This window comes from Nanorana parkeri, unplaced genomic scaffold (genome assembly GCF_000935625.1).
Source record: "Nanorana parkeri isolate BGI_ZX_2015 unplaced genomic scaffold, ASM93562v1 scaffold1652, whole genome shotgun sequence".
Taxonomy (NCBI): Eukaryota; Metazoa; Chordata; class Amphibia; order Anura; family Dicroglossidae; genus Nanorana; species Nanorana parkeri.
This window is the reverse complement of record NW_017307920.1, coordinates 29,496-53,076: the sequence shown is the minus strand read 5'-3', so window position 1 is coordinate 53,076 and position 23,581 is coordinate 29,496. Positions and strand designations below refer to the sequence as shown.

Below are 23,581 nucleotides of genomic sequence, written 5' to 3'. Positions count from 1 at the left end.
CTCCATCTTGGAGCACATGTAGCAAAATATAAAATTTGGTGCAGGTCCGCCCAACCTCCTGGGGGCTCAGCTGCCGTTGTGGGTGCTGGTGAGTGTCCTGGGAAACTTTTTGCTGTGTACTGTATAAAGCCCTTCCATGTGCACCTTGCTTTAAAGCTGGTTATGAGTTGATGAGTGAGTTTGCCATTCATTTTGCTTGTATTAATATGTATTCTCCATGGAAAAAAGAAAATACAAAGTATGAATCAGTAATAATTATGGGTCTGGTAGAAAGTGTTGCTAGTCAGATTTCTGGACCCAGGTTCTTGACAATTAAACAGCTTCAGAATCCTATCCAGTGCCAATGAGGTGTATTTTGAATATGTTTTGTGTTTCTTTTGGCAGCCGTGTTCAGAGGTTTTATTTATTGACATCTTTCATGAATATAGCCAGATCCTGACGCCTGTGCTGTTAGAAATGGTTCATACTCTTCAAGGTAAGGGCCTTCTGTCTCTCATGTGACGTACCGTTTCGTCATGTAAGAATAATATGCTTTTCTTGCAGACACATTGCACTAGCATTATTTTTACTGCCTGTGTCACATAATAATAGTGAGACCTAGCTTCAATTTTTTCTAAACGTTTTTTTACTTAAGCACAAAAATATTTTTTAGGACTTGTTACGCCAGAGAAATGATCATGCATATTGCTGCTTGCAGTGCTCAAACATTTATAGACAGGCAATTTGTCATTTTCATTAGCACCTGGTTGTCGCCAGCACAATGGCTTTCTTTTCATCCGTCTTCCACAGGGGTTTCTTAAAGTTTTTAATCCACGGAAATAAAAAAAATGTTATTGTACTGATACCCAAGAAGAGAATTATTACCGAAATGTCGGCAAAGTCCCACAAAGACAATCACTGTAAAATAAAATAAACGCCTACAGGGTTATTCACAAAAGGGTGAGGAGTTTGGAGGAGGCAGGGGAAGTGAACAATCTAGGACAACATAGCTGATCTGGAAAGTGAGCTGAATTGGAGAATATTTCCAAATCCGCTATTTTGGCCTAGATTGTTCACTTCTACTGCCTTCTCCAATCTCGTCACCCTTTTGTGAACAACCCTATCAGTGTTCATGCCTATCCAAGTAGTTCTCAGTGTTTTCTTATCTGTAAAGCAGAGAATCCAAAAGCCAATATGAAGTTAAAAAACAATAATTGTAATTTAGGATAGATAATTATTTCCTAAATGTCATTCCAATGTAAATGCCGATACATATACAAAAACTATTTAAAAGCCGTTATATAATAAATACATTTGACTTGGTATCAGCTTCTTGTAGTCCCTGTATAGCACAGCCTATGTTTATTTAATTCTCTGCCCCCCTCCTTGTGCTCACTTTAGTTTCCAATAGTGTCTGGTCTGTCAGTCATAGCCCTTGTGCTATATCACTCACCACTGATCTACTGACTTTGCCCTTGCAAAAATTGGGCTACACAGTCAAGTGATGACCCACTGATCACGATTGCCAATATTTACTGGCTGCAATGCAAAAAAAATACTAAATGCTAATGTTTTTCTTTTATGAAGACGTGAGCATTTCTTTAAAAAGTGGACTTTACCTTTAACCCTTTCGCTGCCAAGCCCTCCGGAACATTTTTCAAATCTGCTGGCCATACTAGTGCTTCGCCATAACTGTATTCCAGACTTGTTTTGCTAGCCTCTTGATCATCATGATGCTGTCTGTTTAGATATGTTCTCCATCAAACTCTCCTTACCTCTAGAAAGAGGAGTATTTATTTTAGGAGCATTGACACTTTAAATGCACACAGGTGGTCTCTATTAAATTTATTATGTGACGAAAGGCAATTTGTAGTTCTATGGATTATTCAGGGTGAATACTTAGGCAATTAACACCTTTCAGATTTTTATTTATAACTTGGAAAACTATGAGGAAATTTATAATTTGGTTTTGCTTTTTCATGCTATGCTATTTTTGTGTTGCGGTGGCAGCACAACTAGATTAATCTGTGAAAGAGAGTTAAAGAGAACCCGTCACAGTTGAGCGTATGCAAGAATCTAAATACACTATATTGCCAAAAGTATTTGGATGCCTGCCTTTACACGCACATGAACTTTTATGGCATCCTAGTCTTAGTCCGTAGGGTTCAATATTGAGTTGGCCCACCCTTTGCAGCTATAACAGCTTCAACTCTTCTGGGAAGGCGTCCACAAGGTTTAGGAGTGTGTCTATGGGAATGTTTGACCATTCTTCCAGAAGCACATTTGTGTGGTTAGGTACTGATGTTGGACGAGAAGGCCGGACTCGCAGTCTCCGCTCTAATTCATCCCAAAGGTGCTCTACCAGGTTGAGGTCAGGATTCTGTGCAGGCCAGTCAAGTACTTCCACCCCAAACTCGCTCATCCATGTCTTTATGGACCTTGCATTGTGCACTGGTGCGCAGTCATGTTGGAACAGGAAGGGGCCATCCAGAAACTGTTCCCACAAAGTTGGGAGCATGAAATTGTCCAAAATGTCTTGGTATTCTGATGCCTTAAGAGTTCCCTTCACTGGAACTAAGGGGTCAAGCCCAACCCCTGAAAAACAACCGCACATCATAATTCCCCCTCTACCACACTTTACACTTGGCACAATGCAGTCAGGCAAGTACCGTTCTCCTGGCAACCTGCCAAACCCAGAAACGTCCATCGGATTGCCAGACAGAGAAGCGTGATTCGTCACTCCAGAGAACACGTCTTCACTTCTCTAGTGTCCAGCGGCAGCGTGCTTTACACCACTGCATCCAACGCTTTGCATTGCACTTGCTGATGTAACGTTTGGATGCAGCTGGTCGGCCATGGACCCATTCCATGAAGCTCTCTACGCACTGTTGTTGTGCCAATCTGAAGGCCACACGAAGTTTGGAGGTCTGTAACTATTGACTCTGCAGACAGTTGGCGACTTCTGCACACTGTGCGCTTCAGCGTGCGCTGACCCCGCTCTGTCATGTTACATGGCCTACCACTTTGTGGCTGAGTTGCTGTTGTTCCCAGTTGCTTCCACTTTGTTATAATACCACTAATAGTTAACTGTGGAATATTTAGTAGCAAGGAAATTTCACGGATGGACTTATTGCACAGGTGACAACCTATCACGGTACCACGCTTGAATTCACTGAGCTCCTGAGAGCGACCCATTCTTTCACAAATGTTTGTAGAAGCGTCTGCATGCCTAGGTGCTTGATTTTATACACCCTTGGCCATGGAGGTGATTGGAACACCTGAATCCAATGATTTGGAGGGGTGTCCCAATACTTTTGACAATATAGTGTATCTTAAATGATTAAACATGCTTATGCTTACCTATGACAGATTTATATTTGTCTTGTGATTTAGCTTTGCTTACTAAGGGTGCCTCTGGGATTAGGGAGGTAGAGGTGAAAGGTCACCTGGAATCTGACAATTGCTGTTCTGGCAAATGCCTGACCTCATGTTGATAGTAGATACCGTCTCGAGTATGCTCAGCATTATCACATAACAGGGCCCTTCAGGTAAGAGTTATGTGAACAACTGACAGCAGTTGACAGGACAGCAGCTGTTGGATCTCAGGGGGCCGCTTACTCTTAGATTCAAGGGTTATCCTCAGACAAGAAGACTAACGGAGCTCTTTATTGGTGAGTTCAGTTACCTCTTTTTTTTGGACACCACAGTGTTTCTTAAACTGTACTTCTATTCATAATATACAGATTGCAGTGTCTAGTATGTGGTGTCTATTAAAGTTCTATCTGCTTACTGCTTTAAAGTAAACTCTTTGCAGTTTTAACTCGAGAAGAGGCTGGTCACAAGACTTTGGCAGGTCACGTGGCCAGGGCTCTGCTGCATGCTTTTTTAAAAATTATTATTATTATTATTATTATTTTTAAAGCATTGGTATGGCCAAGGTAAGGCCTTTACTGTTGCTTTATAGTTAGGGCTTAATAACAGGTAAAACAGATGTTATAGGTACATCTGCATTTCATTGCAAGTGACACCTAACTCTTTTACAAGCTCTTCTGGGCAATGCTTGCCCTCTCACCTTTGCAGCACATTGTTTTCTTCCAAAATACTTATTTTGGCAATACGGAATTTTGTTTTCTGTTTCAGGTCCAACTCCAATAGAAGATTTGAATGCTTTATTAATTAAAGAAACAGGTATGTAATTCAAATGAAGAAAACCTTACATATTACCAGTCCACTAGAGAAGATGAGGTTTTTGTCTATTTAGCCAGTTAGATTAATTCCTTATATTTTCAATGAATAGAAGAGGATAGTTGGCTATTTTCAGCAAAAGCTTGTATTTTGTGCCTTTTTTCTTTTCTCATGGATTAATAAATAAGCATCTAGTTCTCTGTTTGATGTGATGCACAGATTTATATGGATAATTTCAACCACCGACTTCGGAGGTCCCCTTAGATCTCTGCGTTTTACTTTTTTGTGGTTTGTTTTTAGTTGGTATTGCTTGTGCTACCGGTCATCATATTCATGAAGGATGTGGCTGTTTACTAATAAAACTAATTTACTAATAAACTAATAAAATCACTAATAAATCTAAAATGTATAAAAAAAAACGTGTTTAAACAGATATGCATGCAGATCTGCTCCAGACTTGGTGTGAACAAGCACTGAAACTGCACCAATAATGCAGCAAGCATAGGTTTTGGAACACACTCTTAGGTGCATTGATATGAACTGGACCTTAACACAACGTTGGTTTGCCTTTTTCAGAGGCAGTGCATTTTCTGGTGATCAAAACCAACCATTTATTAAGGTGCCTTGCTGTCGGGCTGACTGATTGTTGATGATGGTACTTTGTATGGGCTTACTTTTAAAGCTAACTGCTTACATATAAAGAATCAAGGTTGACTGATGGGAATATACGAAGGCCTAATCTCTGTGTTCTTGTACACAAACTATTATTGCTCTCTGCCTGATTTGAAAATAAATTGTGGGTTGCAAATTTCTAAATCATGAAACAGTAAGGACAGCTTCTATAAGGCAGTTGCAAAGCTTTCACCCATCTTCAAGCTTCCTTGTTTTAAAGGGTATCTACGGTCAAAAACTAAAAATAAATATGTATTTCTTTACTGAAATTCTATAAGTTATATCCCACTCCTAATAACCATATCGATCTAGAAGTTTGTAAACTTTTTGAGGATGCCCATGGGATGTACTTCCTCAATGCACTGACACAATTTTTCTCAGTCTTGTGAATATGCACTTCACTTCTTTGTGTCAACACTCTAAGCCTGCCATCTGCACTACAACTCAACATCTGAACTTCCCACAATGTGGCATCATTATTGCTTGCTGAAAGAAATGTATTATGTGCTATGTAGCTATAAGATCTGCCAGCACAGTACAGACAAGGTTAATTATGTTACCATTAACCTGCCTAGTCCCCCTTTGCTCTGCATTTCAGAACAAAACTCAATACAGGGAGCAACTTTTCTTTCAGAATAGATCATGTCTTGTTCAAGCAGCAATTTAAACACATTTTTAGGTTATTCTATGTTGATGAGAAATTTTTAACAAATTTAAAATAGGGGTTACCCCAATTTGGCTGCAATTGTGGAAATATACTTTAAGGTCATTGGTTTCTTTTTTTTTTTTTTTTTTTAAGATTTTATTTGATTTTTTTTCCAATATAAAACAAAAAGAAAAGAAAACAAATATATTATCAGCAGGTTACATAAAAGGTGCATATCCCAATATAGTAAACATCATATTTGCAAGGTGTGTCAAGTTAGAAGTGCTGCCATCTTTCTACACAATCTATTGCATATCAGGGACAGACAATGTATAAATATGGGATCGGCTAGAGGCGAAGTCTAGGTCGAATATCAGGCAGGGATGAAATAATTTAATCCTGAGCTAAACGCAGACTCCCCAGTGCATTCGACACATCTGCCTCCAGGTACCACTTAGTATACCTGAAGGGCTGAAGCAGGTTTGTGACCTTCATTGCAGTGAGGGTTTTTACAATAAAATGTTTCCATCTCTTGAAAAAGGATGAGGCATGATTATCCTTGTGCATTTCGGCATCTAGTCTTTCCTTAGCCAGTAATGCTGTCAAGTCATTGATAAGTTCCTTTATCCTGGGGACTGAGGGGGCGTTCCAGTGTCTCATGAGACATCTCCTAGCCACCAGGAGACAAATGTGTACCCAGTCCAAGCCTTTATATCTGGTATGACTTTGTTGTTCAGTAGAATGGTCTAGATATCGAAAGAGACACAATCAAGGTCAGGTTTCCATGAAACTATGGTATTGACATATCCTAGAACTTGTGTCCAAAAGTTCGATACCTCTGGACACGCCCAGAAGCAGTGGTGTAGAGTCTTGCGTTGCAGTCCACATTTAGGGCAAATTGAGATTGGTTGGCGTGGTGTAGTGGACGTTGTTGCTGGGATAAAGTAAGGTACATAGGCCCGATGTAAGATTTTAAATTGGGGTTTCCTTCCAAGTTTTATTAGTTATTACTGATCTCGTTTTGGTGTAACCCGTGAGTATTTTAGGCAGTAAATCCGGGTCATCAAAGTCCCTTGACCATCCTCTCATATTTAAACGTGAGAGGGGCGGAAGCAATAAAGCTTGTAGTTTTGGGTATACTGTTGATATGGAATAAGATTTGCTCGATATAAGCACATCTAGGAATGACAAAGAGAAAAGGGACCTTGGCGTTCCCGAAAAACTGTGCCATGTGGTCTTCAGCTGCAGAAAGTGTAGAAAGTCCTGGTGAAGTATACGATATTGTTGTATGAGGTCCTTGAAGGCGTATGGGGCAAAAGCTTGAGGATGAAATAGTTTTTTCCATTAAGGGACACTGGGAGGACATATATAAGGAACGTTTCAGAGATTTCCTAACTTCTCGCCATACACTAATCGTGTCCTTAATCAAAGAGATGTGTCGAATGTTTAGGGGTAAGGAGGAGAGCCTGCAATGGAGGACAGCTTTAAGATCCCACAGGGTGATTAGCTCTGCCTCCAATTGGGTATTTGAATAAACTGAGCTATTGGATAGCCAGTCCAGTGCATGACGGAGTAAACAGGCCATATTGTATAGTTTAATATTCGGGAGATTAGTTCCCCCCTCACCCTTCGGGAGCCACAGTTTCTTAAAAGAAATTCTCAGCCGTTTTGCTTGCCAGATGAAAGTTGACATAGCTCTATTAAAACAAGTGATATCAGTCGTTTTCAACAGTAAGGGGAGAGTTTGTAATGGGTATAGCAGCTTTGCGAAACTTATCATTTTGATGAGGTGAATTCTCCCGAAGAGTGACAGGGGAAGATCCCTCCACATATCCAATTCCTTGCAAATGTTTTGTATTAGAGGGGGATAATTGAGATGATAGAGAGAGGAGGGAGTCTTACCCACCTTTATACCTAAGTAGGTTATCTGCTGCTGTGCCACCCTCATCACTCCGTGCTCATCCACCCCTGCTGTTCCTGACAGGGGGAGGATTTTGCTTTTCAGGAAATTAATCCAGGGGGAACCTAGAAAGTTGTGAAGTGATCTATCATATTGCAAATGAGCAGGACATCTTCAATTGGACGGGAGGTGAACAACAGGACATCGTCTGCAAACAGTGCCAGGCGAAGCTCTGCTTTGCCCACCTTAATACTATGACAAGCGTCCGAATGTGATATGTGAACTGCCAGTGGTTCTAGGGACAGATTGAACAGCAGAGGGGACAGAGGGCATCCCTGTCTTGTTCCCTTTTCCAAGTTAAAAGGCTTTGAAAATGGCTTTGACAATTGATACTGGGTCAGTATCCTGGCAATTGGGAAGGCATACATTTGTTCGAAGAAAGAGAAGACTCGTCCCTGAAAGCCAAATTCTGTTAGTACCCTGAACAGCCATCTCAGATTTACATTATCAAACACTTTCTCGGCGTCCAAAGTGAATGGCCGAGTCTAGTGAGGGGTTGGATCGAGCCTGCTCCAGTGCCACCAATACTTTCCGTATGTTCGTCACACCCGAGTGGCCTTTGTCAAAACCCACCTGTGACGGCTGAGTCAGGGTTGGCAGAATATCCGCTAGCCTATTCGCTACTATTTTAGAGAGGATTTTGGCGTCTACGTTTAGGAGCGAAATTGGTCTATACGAGCTGGGATTCGTAGGGTCCCTCCCTTCCTTAGGCAGTAATTTGATGTATGCCTCTTTTCACGTTGCCGGGTATGGGGAGCCCCCCCACACCGAGGAGTACATGGAGTGTAGAGGTTCCACAATATCTGCCTGTAAGATTTGAAACAACTCCGTTGTATAAGGTAATTGGTTTCTTTACATGACCCTGATTCTGAGTCTGAGAAAATGCAAGTAAAGTGTTCCCAGGTTCAGAGCTCTGCCCTCTAAATGTGGAGAGATGCGTTACAATCATGAAATTACATGAAACATATAATGAATGGTTGAGTGGTCTTCCCAACTTTAGCACAGTTGCAGTGGAGCAGTTCACTGAATGATCTGTTACATTTACATGCGATTCAAATTGCCCCATTCCCACATAGCAGCAATAATAATAAATATTGTTTTGAACTTTGACTTTATCTGTATGAGCTTATTTCCTCAAAACGTCACCATGCTGATTTATTTAGACACCTCAACACGTAATGGCATGGATTCCTCTGAGAAACTGTCATCTCAAGCGGGATCTCTACCCAGGAACATTTCTACATCAGTGATAGCGTATTCCCAATTCTTAGTAATGTTTATTTGACTGGGGAACACCTGCTCTATATTGGCTGTCTCTAGTGTGACTCAGAAAGGAAAAATACAGTTTCATAGTCTATTCTGATAGAACTCAAAGTGTGCATTTTATAGTAGGGAGATCTCGAGACTGTCAGGTTAATAATGGGTATCTTTTGCACTCATCTTTGTTTCATATCCTTACTGGCATAAATGAACATACATGCAAACTACAAAAATGTCCATGTACCCTAAGTTATTGACATTTTTGGACTAGAAACGCAGAACACACAGCTCACCTCTGTAATGCATCCTTGTAATCCGCATTCAACTGTAAAACTGTATGGCTAATTAACCTCCTCCTGCAAGCCAATACTTAATAACTCTTGATATTGTTTAACAATATCAAGTGTGGGTTTGCAGGAGGTTAATTAGGCATTTAGGGACTTTTATCATTATATTCTGTGTGTATTATTTTAATTTTATTTCTCAATAAAACATATCATTTTATATAATTAGTGTTCAACAAAATGTTCCATTCACTCTGGGACAATGTTAAAAACCCCAATTCTTATGTTCACTATAGTGTTAAACACTATAGTGAACTTAAGAATTGACTGGCAGGTTATTTTTTACATTACTTATAGGTGATCCAAGCCTACATGTTTGTGTTTCTGTATGAAGATGTATGCCTAATGAGCAGGGCAGCAAATATCTATGGAGCTAGCTTGATGGGAGATGAAGAATACTCACTCTCCTGTCACTCGCCTCCTCACCTTCTCCTCCTCACCTTCTCCTCCCCACCGCACTCTCAGCAGCAGGGGAGGGGAAGGGGGTCCTCTGGGGGCTGCTGGCAGAATTGCCTGCTGCTACGTTCCTCGCTGCTCCTCTCGGGTATTAAAAAAAAAAAATCACTATAAGAAACCACCTGCCCAACGCCCATAATTGCATGTCCCGGGCATCGGGTGATACAAATTGTGCACCCCTGCTGCAGTATACAATGCTGACAAATGGCGAGCTCTCATTGAGAAGTGATTTCGAGCTGGGGTTCAGTTCCTGGAAGAAGGAAAAGCTTCTAATTGGTCAGCGTGGCCATTCCTACCAAAATGAATCTCACCATTCTAGTGCTTATACTCCTAATTCAATGATCACATCTTGGAGAGATCTCCAATTGTCTGGCACTGTTATTAAATATCCATTTACAGTGACCATAAGGTAACTGATTTTACACTACATGTTAAGTCTCTCGACATAATACCATTGTACACACAACACAACACACACACACACTTTACTTAACTGATAGCAGATAGTCCTCAAATTAATGCAAGTGCAATGATGCCCCTGTAGTTCATTGACATTCGATCAGAACAGCTGCTGCTAAGTTCATTGTTATTTTGTAAGCAAGAACTGTTCTGTGAATTCTATTCCTGGTTTTAGTGCAGTCTACGATAATAAAATAATAGAAGCTTATATATTAATCCAGTAATACGCACATCTATTCCTTTTCTGGTGACGCATCAACATTTTGAAAGTTTCCTCACTGTCAATCTTGGGGGTCTACGGGACTCGGGCAGTAATAAGAACCTGACTTCACTACTCAAAAAGTGAAAATTGGATTTAGTTACACTTTAAAGATGCTTTCTGATTGGTTTCAAAGCACGTCAGCACCTCTTGTTTTAGAAGTGGGCTGTTAAATATATCCCATCCTAGCTTGTTCCATAAGTCAGGCAAAGTACATTCCCGGTTCTTGTGCTGCTTTGTTGAATGTGCCTGTGTGTTTATTTCATTACATTATTTGACTACTGTTGTAGACTGTAATGTTGTACAACATTACATTTCTGCTGTTACCAGTGACTAACTCCTCTTTCATTTATCTTCCTTCAGTTTACAATGCTGTGGGACTGGCTGCATATGAATTATTTGACAGTGTGGACTTCAATGAGTGGTTTAAAAATCAACTGCTTGGAGAACTGCAAATTACCCATGATAGGTGAGAACATTTTGTCCTCCTGGGATGTGATATCAATTTCATTATGTAGCGTTCTAGCTACATTTCTCTTGTGATCTGTGATGTATATTATATTGGAAGCCTTCTGCAATGTATGGAAAGGTATAGTAGAATGTTGCTCCCTTCTCATGAAATTGGGTTTAGCATACCATAGTATGATATCACAGGGGCTAGGCTGCTGCTATAACCACTTCATATGTTCAATGTTTTTTAGTTCTTGATAACAACCAATCTGCTAGCTTTGCAAGTCTGCCAACCTAAGCATTATAATGAATTTGTTATTTTGGACAGATAAATATGTCTCTTCAGCTTCCCACAAATTAGCATTTGTTATCCAAACAGCCCATTGCCACTGATTGTGGCAAAGTTGCTGCTCCTAATTGTGGTGCCACCAATATAACCCATAGGAACTGTTACCCAGACTCAGGACTGATATTTACTTGATACCACCGCTGGATGCAGAGCAATATTGTAAATAAACCAATAGTTGATTATGCATGAAATCCATAAATGATCCCCTTTGGGGAATGTGCCATCATGCCTCAAGAAGAAAAGAGGAACTTTGGGACTTTATGACACAACAGTATGAATCTTACACAAGATAAGCAGAGAAAAACATCCACATTTTTTCACCAACAATAAAAAAAACTATTACTCACCACTAGCACAAAGCATGATCTTTAATACAGTCAAAGTTATGTGAATATAATGTATCACTGTCACACTTCCCTGTGTGATGATCCGGCGCCGGGTTTTACCTCCGGTCTGAGCTGCGTGGCTTGCTGCCAATCCACTCTGAACCTCTCCTTTAAAAGTCCAGCTCACTTGTTCCGTGCCGTTCGAGCAATGTGTCTTTACACCCAGTCGGACTTCCTGTTTATCCCTTGCCTTTGTAATCTCTGCGGTTGCTACCACCTACCTTGTTCCCTGTGTGTCTGGATTCCCTCTTCCTCACAGTGAGATCCTGTGCATCCTGCAGTGGATTGATCATCAGCTTCTTCACTGAGTCCTTGCACCTGTGCCTACTTGTGTGTCTGTGTATAGGCTTTAACCCTGCCTGCTGTTGCATCCAGCACCTCGGTGCTACAACTAACCTTTATGTTTGTGTGGGTGTGCTAGAGGGCCGCAACCTGGAAGGTGTCCAGCAGCCAATCATCCTCGCCATTAGAGGCTCTGTCGAACACCTGGCCTTTCTTAGAACCTGCGCCTCTAGTGCGGCCCCATTAACGCACAGACACCTACTTCCTGTGTTTTCATCCCAAACACCATTTTTTGCACGCTACTCTTTGTCATTTCGTGTGCCCCGGTCGCAGACCGTGACAATTACTTGATGATGGGACTCTAGTTCTATCTCGTTTCATGAACCAAAGTTCCTTTTTAGGAGAATGGATAGTAGATATCTAGAATACAGGAATATATAGTTATGAACATCATCCAAATGAAAATAGAAACAACATTATAGACTTGTTATTAAAGTGACACTAAACTCAGGAGTTAAACCTTAAATGTGCATTCAAGTACCCCAAGTATTAACAAAAATGTAGCTTATTTGTGTATCACTCGGCTGTATATCCTCAAATCATCTCTGAATTGGTGCTGACACTGTCCTCCCTTCTGGAGGGTGGCTACTTTTGTTTCCCATGGTTCATCTGTGTGCTGTAAAGTAGCCACCGTTCCAAGCTTGCTCGCACGATGGACTACAATCTCTATACAAATTAGTAAACTAAACATGAGATTGTCATCCATCCTGGAGCTTGGAGCGGTGATTACTTTACAACACACACAGGGACCATGGGGAACAAAAGTAGCCACCCTCCAGAAGGAAGGACAGTGTCAGCACCAATTCAGAGATGATTTGAGGATCTACCGCCGAGTGATACACAAATAAGATACATTTCTGTTAATAGTTAGGCTGGGTTCACACCTAGGCGTATTGAATATGCGCGTTTGTCGTGCGTTTTTACCGTGATTCGCGGTAAAAAAAACGCGCGACAAACGTGCGTTTCCGAGGGCTACTTGGCTGTATCCCAATGGAAACGCCCGACCAAAACGCCCCAAAGAAGTACATGTACTTCTTTGGGCGTAGGGCGGTTTCCCGCGCGTTCGGAACCATGCACATTGAAAATAATGGCATTTCCCTGTTTGAGCGTTTTTCCACAAATACGAACGCGCGGAAAAACGCCCAGGTGGGAACCGGGCCTTAAGGTACTTGAATGCATTTTTAAGTTTTAACTCCTGAGTTTAGTGTCACTTGAACATGCACCATACCTTTACAAAGTGACTTTGTAAATAAACCCAGCCATTTGGTTAAAATTATGAATAATATTTGGACTGTGCAGAGGCTGGTACATGTGGTGTTGCATCTCCCGCACCATTCGGGAGAGCAATTCATCAGTGTTCTTTTAGGAGCTTCTCGATCATTTCTATGGTGGGAGCAGAAGAAAACACTTTCCTTTTCTGTAGCTTCCCCTTCTCCTCTCTCCCTTCTTTCCCTTCTCTATCCCTTTCTTACTCTTCATTCCTATTTCCCTTCATGTTTGTTGTTTTGTATATCTCACAACTTGATACATGCTAACATAATGGGAATTTGTTGAGATGCCTAGCTGTGCTTCCTCTGCTGTACTGTATATCACTGAATAATTTTTTTAATATCATATTTAAATGTCGCTTATTTGTTTAATAAACTTAATTTGAACAAAATTATGAAAAGGATGAATTATTATGTAGTATAGTACCATCATCAAGCAATATATTACATTTGTTACATTTTGACTATATTGTAGATCATGCTTTGTGCTAATGGTGGGGTGTAGGTGGAGGTATTGATGATAATGAACACCTAATGAAGCATGCAAGGGCCTCTTTTATATAAGGTTCTTATGATGTTTGTTAATAAAATGTGGACGTTTTTATGCAGATATCTTAAGTAAGATTGATACTGTTGTACCAAGACCCAACTTTCTTCTGTTTTCTTCTACAATTATGTAAATAAAAATTGTCCTGACTTTCTAAGATTTCTTGATCAATTGTCATTTCACTTATCTACTGCCCACAACACATGTCTCTACATCAGGACGGGACAAGTCTCGCAGAGATGTAGTAGCCAGCTGAAAAAGTTAGGATCCAGCAAACTACACATATTTCCCATTCCTATTTTACTGACATATTTACACAAGTTATCAAAAGCAAAGTGTGTGTAAATATATCAGTAAAACAGACCCAGGCAAACCCATTGCTCTGGATTTTTATGGTGTTTTTTAGACAATGCCACACAGACAACAATGAAAAATATTTCCTGAAAAATAACACAGTTGACATGGTTTAAGATGTCCATCTCTTAAGCAGAATGATGAACACCCCATGGAATCCCTTCATGGAAGTGGCCCTGTTGCCAGACCATTTCAATGACAGTCTTCCTATAAGATCATCTGTGCATTTAATGCATTCTTTTCATGTTATGTACCTGTAAAAACCGCCAGAAGACTCAAGCAGCATCCTATAGTATTCCCTTTGCTTCTCCCGGTGGCTGCTGAATAAAAGTGTTTTTGATACTTGATTTTATTGTACTTTTACCTGCAAATCCTCTAAGCACAGATTTGATTGGCCACAATCTCCTTACAGCAGTAATTACAGGTTACTCGGTAGAAAATGGAGGCTGTCTGACAATATCCTGTCTCTGTAGGTTCAAGACAACATACATGCTTCTACACACAATGAAGTTCCAACCAGATGTAAACCCACTTGTGTCAACTTGTGAGGACAATCCTCCTGCCGAGCTATCATATTCTGACATTGGTGGGTGTGCTGCTGTCAGAATACCCAACCGGTGACTTCAGCTAATTGGCTGCAGTCACTGTTACTCCGACAATTTTTCGCCTGGCTCCTTCAATTCTCAGATATAAGAATGTTGAGCGGAAGGCTGCTGAGAGGGCCTCCCACAGAGCGATTATTAAGAAACAGACAAAATTCACTATAGTGTATGGTCGGCTAGAATAGGTGTAGCAAGAAGCTTCTAGGGTTTTCTAAAAAGTATATCAGCTGTCGGGTGAGGAAATCTTGTTTTTACTAGATGCCTTCTGGGGTCAGCTGGTGGAGCCGCAGTTAATGAACCTTCAAACAAATGTTCAAATACACAGGCCTCAGAAAGCTTTGTTCTCTTTGAAATGGTGACCAGGTGTTGTCCATCCCTGCTCTGCATGAGTCTTTTTCTCCCTCATGTGCCTTTATTTCTGGTTTACCTGTTTGTGTGCCTGCTTCTTGAATAACTCTAGTGTCTAGTCCTGGGTTAGCTTCTTTATCTGGAATCTCTTTGTAACTTTCTGTTTTTTTTTGTTGCTCTTCTGTTCCTAGACCACATAAAAAAGACATAAATAGCAGTATATAGCTAAAATGACAGAACTGTCGAAGGAGCCATGCTGAAAACTGTCGGTCATAGAGTGACTGCAGTCACTGTTTTGGTATTCTGACAGCTGTTGGCACGGGCTGTCAATATACAGTAGCCAGCAGGGGATATTCCCCCATCCACGCTGTTTAGTGTTTTTTCTTGTTTAGCCCATGGGGCTGAATGAGGAAAATCATATAGTGAATGGTCAGCTTAACAGTTGCTGCCTTGTCCACTGCCTGATCTAACCCATTGTATCCCATCCTCAGACTGTACAATAAGTGATTTCAGGCAGATGGATGCCAACAATTGTTCCTGGCACTTCAGCTATAATAGCTGTAAGGCCAACAAAGGGGAAATGTAAATACTTTATAACTAAGCCTGTACAAGGTTTTATATTCCTCCATAAGGCCATTCATGATGGCTTGTTCATTCTGTTATCATTGTACACTATGCATATAGTTGTCCTCAAGTTATAACATTACTTTAAAATATATTCTTTTTATTGTCTTTCATTACTACAGGTATAAATTGTTACGTCGCAGAATAATTTGGCTGATTGGACAATGGGTCTCTGTAAAATTCAAATCTGAGTTGAGACCATCACTGTATGAAGCAATTCTAAGTTTGCTGCAAGACCAAGACTTAGTAGTAAGTACATTGAACGGATGCTGAACAGTGCTAGACAATAGGTCTCTGTTTTTTGAATTGTGGTTGTTTTCTATTTTGAAATATACGAATTTAGTACAGGGTTCAGTTTTCGTAACAGTTCTTATGTTATTTAGAACCATCACACTTGCTCTACCTTTGGAAATTTTATAATTGAGTTTTGGCTAAATCTTTGTTGTATATGCCAGCAAATTCTAGCCATAGACATTAGATTGTGACCAAAGGCTTTTGCATTGAAGCAAATAGCTTGAGCTGTCTAAGTGTGCATGTCTGTGTACTCAGAAAACATCCCTGTGGCAGACATAAATTGGGTTAATAATACCTTGGATTTTCCCATGAATTCAACTTTCCTCCTGAGATCGATATGGTAGGATGTAAATGTGCCATAGACACAATTTTGTTCCCTCTGAAGCTGCCTGAATTGGTTGACTGTCATTTAAACACATTAAAGGTGCCCAAAAGCAAGCATCTTAATGGGCAGATTAGACCAAATCAGTCAAAAATGAAATAATGGCAGTCATCTTGTTTCTGTGAGTAACTCTACATCTGGACAAGTCCATCGTGACTTTTGTTATATTTGCAGTTATCAGCTGACAGTGATAGCTGACTGCTTCCAGGGAATAAGGTTGGGTTATTTTGCATGACTGCTCTTATTTCCCCTGGACCAGGTCAGATCTGGATTATTTCCTCTTCCATATATGTTAACATGAGCTTGATGGTCTGAGTAAACACGTTTACAAAAGAAAATCAGCTATGCCATCTAAATATATGTTCTGGTGCAGCCACGTTATGCAACTAGCTTTCACCTTCTTTTACCCAATATTAAACAGGGTCAATGGGTGTGTGATGCAAACTTGGCAATTGACCCCTAATGTTTTAAGGGCCCTAATCAGTAAATTAGTATTACAGCTGTACCTGTTAACTGCAGTGCTACAGGTCTCAACGCTCACAGCCCCCTGCAGTAGCCAATATAGGTTTATTACTGTATAACTGTCAGGTCTGGGAACTGGGGCACTAGGGACCGTGGGTTCCGTGATTTGCGGAGCTGTCCGGCACAGGGAACAGTGAGTGGCTGTACAGTAAACGTGGTGTGCCAGAGGTGCATGGTCTAAGATGAGCCTGGTCTTCTCCAGAGCCTCTGATGGTGAGGATGTTGTACGGCAGGGCAACTCCCAGGTTGCGGCCCTCTGACAAATGCTCAAAAGAAGTAGGAAGATAGGAAAGAGCAGACACTCTGGGGTTAAGAGAGGGCACACACAAGTGGATAGCAATCAGCAGACAGACAAGTATGGTCACTCACACCTCACAGGTGAATGCACAGCAATACTACAGGAAATCACAAGGGTCTGAGAGTAAACAGGGGCACACGGAACATCAAGGAGGGAACTGCCAAGCAGGAAATCCACAGGGGTACATGAGTAATCTAGGGGAACAAGGGATGCAGGAAAAACTCCAGAAACCCCGGTAAATAACAAAGTACACAGGAGGATCCAGCAGCAAGAAACAGACTCGTTGCTCGAACCCAGAGCAACAAGTGAGCTGAACCTAAATAGAAAAGGAAGTGAGAAGATTGGCTGCAGCCTTATGAATCCCCATAGGATGACAGCCAAGCACCTAGGACAGAGGGGAAAATCAGACATGGAACCTGGACAAAAGGGACGATCCGGCACGGTTACCAGACGAATGTGACAAAAACTACTGCTCTAATCAGACCTTTGTGTCTGTGTCGCTCCCAGCACCATTACAGGTAGCTTAGTCACCATTCACATGGAGCTTTAAGCTGCAGCTGGGGAATTCTGCGGCAAGAACCTGCAGATTCTTGTGGCAGGAATCCCTGGTATGTCCGTATAGATGTGTCCTCTGTGCCCTTAGAAGGTAATGACAGGCTGAGAACAGGTGCATCCGTCAGTGGTAGTTTGCATGTAATTGTACATGGAACGATTACCTGCGGTTCGGGATAGATGATTTTTCCTGGACACATAATAGCCCCTTGTGAATGCAGGCTTAGGGTGAGCTCAGCAGCCAGATCAACCAGGGAAAGCTCAAAGTAGGCAGCACCAGGCAAGCAAATAATCATGGGGAGATGGAAAGAAAATGAATAACGTAAAGCATATGGTATATTACAGACAGAAGATGTAAAAGTGGATGCGGGCTTTTTGGGCAATTACATTGGTGATGCTGATGGTTAAGCTAACCTCTCCAAGAGGATTTTACATTTGCAAGTATATACATACATGTTTATTAAAGGAATGGTTGTACTCCAGTAGCTGTATCCACAAGTGTCTTTTTCCTTTATCCTCCTTTGTCTTTCAAGGATGTTGTTGTAACATATGGAATTAATGTGGGATGATGTTTTAATGCGGCACGGCTCATTACAGTGAGTGGCAGACATGCCTTTGCATGTGCTGGAAATAGATATCAGGTGTTAAAGGCTCAGACGATGAAATAATTGGCGGTAAACTGGGAGGAACTGCAAGATGGAATGAAACAGAAAATGTACTTAATGAGCACTGGGTCTCTTCATTACCCACCAGTATATACATAAAACACGTGCACTAACATGGCATCCACTGAGGAGGCTTTCATCGCTCAACCCTTTTGTCAGAGCTTCTCTAATCAATGTCTCTCAGGCTCTACACATTGCCTTGAATTAGAGATGTCTCCTTGTCAATGTAGCTCCTTTTGCCTGTAGTAATTGTAATGCTATGGCTATTTCATTCCACCTTGTGATGAAGAATTCCATGAAGAGAGACAGGCACTGTGATATTTGAAGTGTGTGTGTCACTCCCATGTCCAGTTCTTTCCTCAGACCTAAAGATTTGCAGTGGGCTGAGCTTTGTTTTTTTTTTCTCTGCAGTGCTCTGTAGGCACATGTAGAATCCTTTAACGCCCAATTAACTTTAAGTTGTAATCAGTTTAATATATTCCATGCACATCCAAAACAAAATATATTCAGAGTCTTAAAGTGGCCATACACTGTTCGAACTTTGCACGTTGGGTGCCACTGCCTGCACCATTTGGCTGGCATCCCTCAACCAGCTGATTGAAGGAGTCCGTTGGAAAATCTTTGTGCGGATAGAGCTACCAAAGGAACAGCGGGAATTCCTCGATCAACCTGGTCGTAGTGATGATGGAGGAATCTGCTCTATTTTTTTGCATTCAGCCTGCGGGTTGAACAAAAAAATAGAGCAGTGTATAGCCATTTTTACAGTTCATTTTCTTTAGAAAGAAGCCAGAGCAAGGATAGAAATGTCTGTCAATGGATGCAGAGTAAGACCCTTGCTCTCTGTGGGGAAGCAGTGGTCTATCTGAGCGGAAAGGGTCAGTAGGCACTCAGAGGTCTTCCACTAGAGTAAACATATAAAAAGTAGGTTTATTTTACTTTGTATGTGTTTAATCCTGTGAAAGACCATTGAGTGCCTTCTGAACCTTTGCTACATTACTGCTTTTGTTTGGATCACCAAGGCCAATTATGTTTGGAGCACCAATTTTCTGGGCACCAGCCATCTAATTTGTCACAAAATTTGGGGGTTTAATAAGGAGTTGCGCTAATATTGCGCAACATAAAAATTTGCAACTACCACCATTTTATTCTATAGGGTCTTGGCATTCAGAAAATATATAATGTTGGGGGGTTTTAAGTAATTTTCAGGCCTAAAATGTGGAATATAACATGGGTACAAAAAATGAAAAAAAGGCCTCAGTCATGAAGGGGTTAAATAGAATATCTATCTAATCTATCTATCTATCTATCTATCTATCTATCTATCTATCCATCCAGAATAAAACTATATTACTGTACTGAACAGTTTGTATAATTAGCATGTTGTCAATTCCATTAGTGATCCTGAAGCTCCAAGTAATAGAAACATTTTTTTTTAAAACAAGAGACGAATAGCTTAGTATTAATATGTATCAGGCAGTCTTTCCTCTTTCCTTCACTCAGAAGAGGCTGACAAAAATCACATTAGTAATTTGTGTAATTGGCTAAACGTTGTATGATTTTGTTAGCATTGTTCGTGACAGTTGGCATAATGAATGCATCTCATAGCAGTGTGCCTTTCCTCATTAACTTTCAAATGTTTCCTTTTAGGTTTGCCACTGAATTTATTTTAGCTTTTTATGCTGCAATAATTTTACTGTTTATATGACAGTAATTAAAGTGATCAGTTAATTGCTGTTTATGAAAGTGAATATTCATAGACAGCATGACCTTATGTTGATACAGGTGAAGATTGGTTTCTTTTTTATAGTATAAATATCCTTATCCTTACTTCAAACAGCAACTTACACCACTGGTTACCATGAACACATTTGTCATTTTAATTGCTTTTTGAAAGGGTAAGTGTAGCTTTGGGCAATATTCCCCATAACAGCTTCCATTAGGCATAGGATGGACATTAAAACATTACATATCAAAGGGTTCCACCAAGCTGCAAAACTCTTTATTTGTACTGTATGATCTGGCTGCGACAGGCTCCTTTGCCATCGAGGTGGGAAGGGTAACCCAAGTGGAAGACAGAAATAAAACGACTAGATTGGATGACTCAGACCCTATCCCTGTTTTGTACTGTGGCACAGTAAGTGTAAACCAGGAATTCTGCAGTTCAGAAGTAGCCTTTTATTTTCATCATTTTAGTGTCTGTCCCATGCCTTTTGACTTTTCCTTATATTTGGTGGATTCTTGCTCAGTTTATGAATCAGGCATATTAAAGCCAAACCCAGCCAGTCAACTAACATTTTCAGAAGGAGGTGAGCAATGACAGCCTACAGTTGACACCCTTAACTCACAAGAGGCAGGTGTAAGGATCGCTAATGCACATGGCCGCTTTATTATTATTATTTCAGCTCAGAAGCACATTAGGCTAATGTCCGACTTGCAATCCTGCTTTTTACGAGAACCTGCATTGTAGGACACCGCAGGGAGGTGGAACTTTAATCTGCTTACATGTGTTGCCTCCTCATCAGCCGGATGAGCGAGATGTCTTTCTTTCAAATGCAATTTACATTCTGCAGCAATTTGGGAAAAGAGGGAGCGATGACTCATTGATCCAGCTGGAGAGAGAGCCGCACGTACACACAGGCGAGCAGTTTCCCTGCACATTTTAGCAATGCTGTCCCTAGTGAGAGGTCACAAGCAGGACCAATGGTTACCATCAGGATTGTTAGTGTGTCACCAGCCTTACTTGGAGACCTGGGTTGCATACTGGTCAACATTGTGACCTTATGTCAGGGGTAGACAAAGTGATGTGGAATTTACGAGCCAGTCTGTCCAATCCAGGAGCCAGCAGGATTTTTAGGAGCCATTGACGACAACTAGAGAAAAACTTAAAAGTTAGGCACCAACAGTAATTTTTCAGGAGCTTTGGCTGTCCGGCTCCTGGGTTTTCTTCAGCCCTGCCGTATGCACACATGGAGAAGAGATAGCTGAAGGGTCTTTAGTAATGCACAGTTTCCTGATTTCATGCGTATGTGTCCAACTGTTTTAGTTCCTTCTTTTTCAGAATATTGAGGTACAAGATTGGAGGTTTAAATTGTAGCTTTACCTGATTGCGATTCAGAAATAGCAAAATATTTTTTTTTCATTGGCAATTTTTGAGTACCATTATTTATTTTTTGCTGGAAGAGAGGCTGTGGGGCACCATTTAGAAAGGTTGGGTGGAAATATACACAGATAACTAATAACTATAATGGATTAACATAGTTTTAGTACTGACATTGTCACGGGATGACTGCTGGATGGCCTAACTTTTTGGACTCTCGAACTGCCTTTTAAAGTTAAAAAAATTATAAGGTTGCTTTGTGTTAGATGATATGAATATAATAGAAATGATCATTGTCCCTGATAAAGCAATGACTCCCTGTCAAAAAGATTAGGATTATAGTTTTGCCTTTTTTTTCAGCAACCAAGCAGAATTTATGATACTATAAATGCTACTCATTAGATTATCACACAAGGCTAACTGTTACTAGCTTGTTGTATTTTTCGTTACACTTTATTTCAACTTTTCCAACAATTTTTTAAATCTGCAAAAAGTTTTTTTCCTTTTTACAATTTACTTTAATTTTTTTAATAGGAATTCTTAATATGTTATTGTTTATGACAGAAAGCAGCCTGTTCTGCTGAAACAGATAAATATTTGAAATAAGCAATTCACTTTGATTTTGTAACTTCAGGAAGCTCCCACAGTGGTTTCCAGATGTACACAGATCCGTAGCTGTCATATTGTTGTCCCACCATTCAGCAATTCACAGTCTTCAGTCTGGCTTCATTTTTGTGTTTGTTCTATATCTTTGTTCTCTCCAACAGTAGCATATTCCTTTATTGCTCTTAATGTCTGCTTATCATCTCACTGTACAGAAAGCTGTAAATAGCCCATCCCCATGGGTTCTGCAATGTTTTTGTTGACTTGGTAATTGGAAAATGAATTGCCATATTTAAAGGGACATCAAAATTAAATAGTTTTTGTTTTCACAATGAAACCTCTTCTATCTGCTCGCGGCCATCTTTCTGTTTATGCATCCCCTGCACAGAGCAGGAGAGTTTTTTCTAGCAATTATGATAAGAAACTCAAGAATAAAAATGGTTTGAGTACACATTTAGCTATTTTACAGTTAACAGTACCTAAGTATATATAATTGCCTATATCAGGCATGTCAAACTGGTATATTCTCACTGGAAATAATAGGTTTAAGGAACAGGGATGCATATAAGTTTTATGCTATTTGTCAGAATTATTTTTGCTTAAGCACAGTTAACGTTTCTAGATGTTCCCTATAACATAACTAATGTTAACTTTTTGAGTTTAGGTCCTCTTTAACAGGGCTTGATTTCTGAATAGCCAACGTGGGCCATGACTTTGGGCCATCAGGGCTTTTAGGGGTAGCCCATATCTCCCCACATATCATGTTGCTGACTATCAGTATTGTGGCAGTGTGTGCACAATTTGTGCATGTTTGTTGCTGGAATATTGTAATATATACTCTCAGTTTACCTCCTTCAAGGTGATATATGTAGAACAGAATAGAGTAAAAGAATAGATGCTGATATTATAAGTGGGCAAACTGCCTCTTACAACTCCAAAGGCTAGCTAGTTATCTGGGTGGGGGTACTGACAGCACAAGACAGTTGCCATAAAAGGGGTATTGTAAATTGAGGCCACAGTGTATTACATAAAATAAGTCAAATTGAGAGGACTTTGAAATTTTGGCAAAATGTTTAAGCCCCATTCACACCACAGCACAATAGTGGGAACACACCACAGCACAATAGTGTGCGGTTATGCACTGCCCGGAACTGCCAAACATAATGTATGCATCTTTTTTGGTGGGTTAGGCAGCTCCTTTTAAATGAGTGAGCTGCCTTAACACATTGTGTGACATAACACATGTGTGCTAAGGAAGCACAACCATGTGTATAGGGCCTTACAATTTCTAGCTAGCAATAGCAGGTTAATTTCCCACAATATATGGAGTTGCTTTAGAAAGCCTTTCACAAATTTGGAGTAGAATCATTGAGAAAATGTTTCCCTTTAGCGTTTGTACTTTGCTAGCTTCAACATTTCGTTTTTGCGTATTTATACTTTGCATGCTCTGTGCCCTTTTTTGCACATGGGTTAATATGACTTTCAGGACAACTATTGCTGCTCAGCATGGAGATATCCAACAAAGTTTGTCACTTGGTTCAATTTGAGTTTTTGGGATGGAAAATTCCCCCCAAATAGCAGTAAGAACTTGACTGGCGTTCTAACTCTTCCTCTACTCAATCCAAAACTACGGGGGGGGGGAGGGGGGGGACGTTCCTGCAATACTCATTCATGTTTT

The 23,581-nt window shown here is 40.5% G+C and overlaps 1 protein-coding gene across 1 annotated transcript in view; it reads left to right on the top strand.

The window, feature by feature from the left end:
• Positions 1–23,581, top strand: part of IPO11 (importin 11) — a gene marked incomplete at its 3' end in the record, with an annotated part of 147,463 nt that overhangs the window by 95,339 nt on the left and 28,543 nt on the right. The window contains exons 13-16 of the mRNA XM_018571001.1: positions 385–475; positions 4,120–4,167; positions 10,584–10,689; positions 15,613–15,739. Of these exons, the coding sequence (XP_018426503.1) occupies positions 385–475; positions 4,120–4,167; positions 10,584–10,689; positions 15,613–15,739 (372 nt within the window). The remainder of the gene's footprint in view (positions 1–384; positions 476–4,119; positions 4,168–10,583; positions 10,690–15,612; positions 15,740–23,581) is intronic.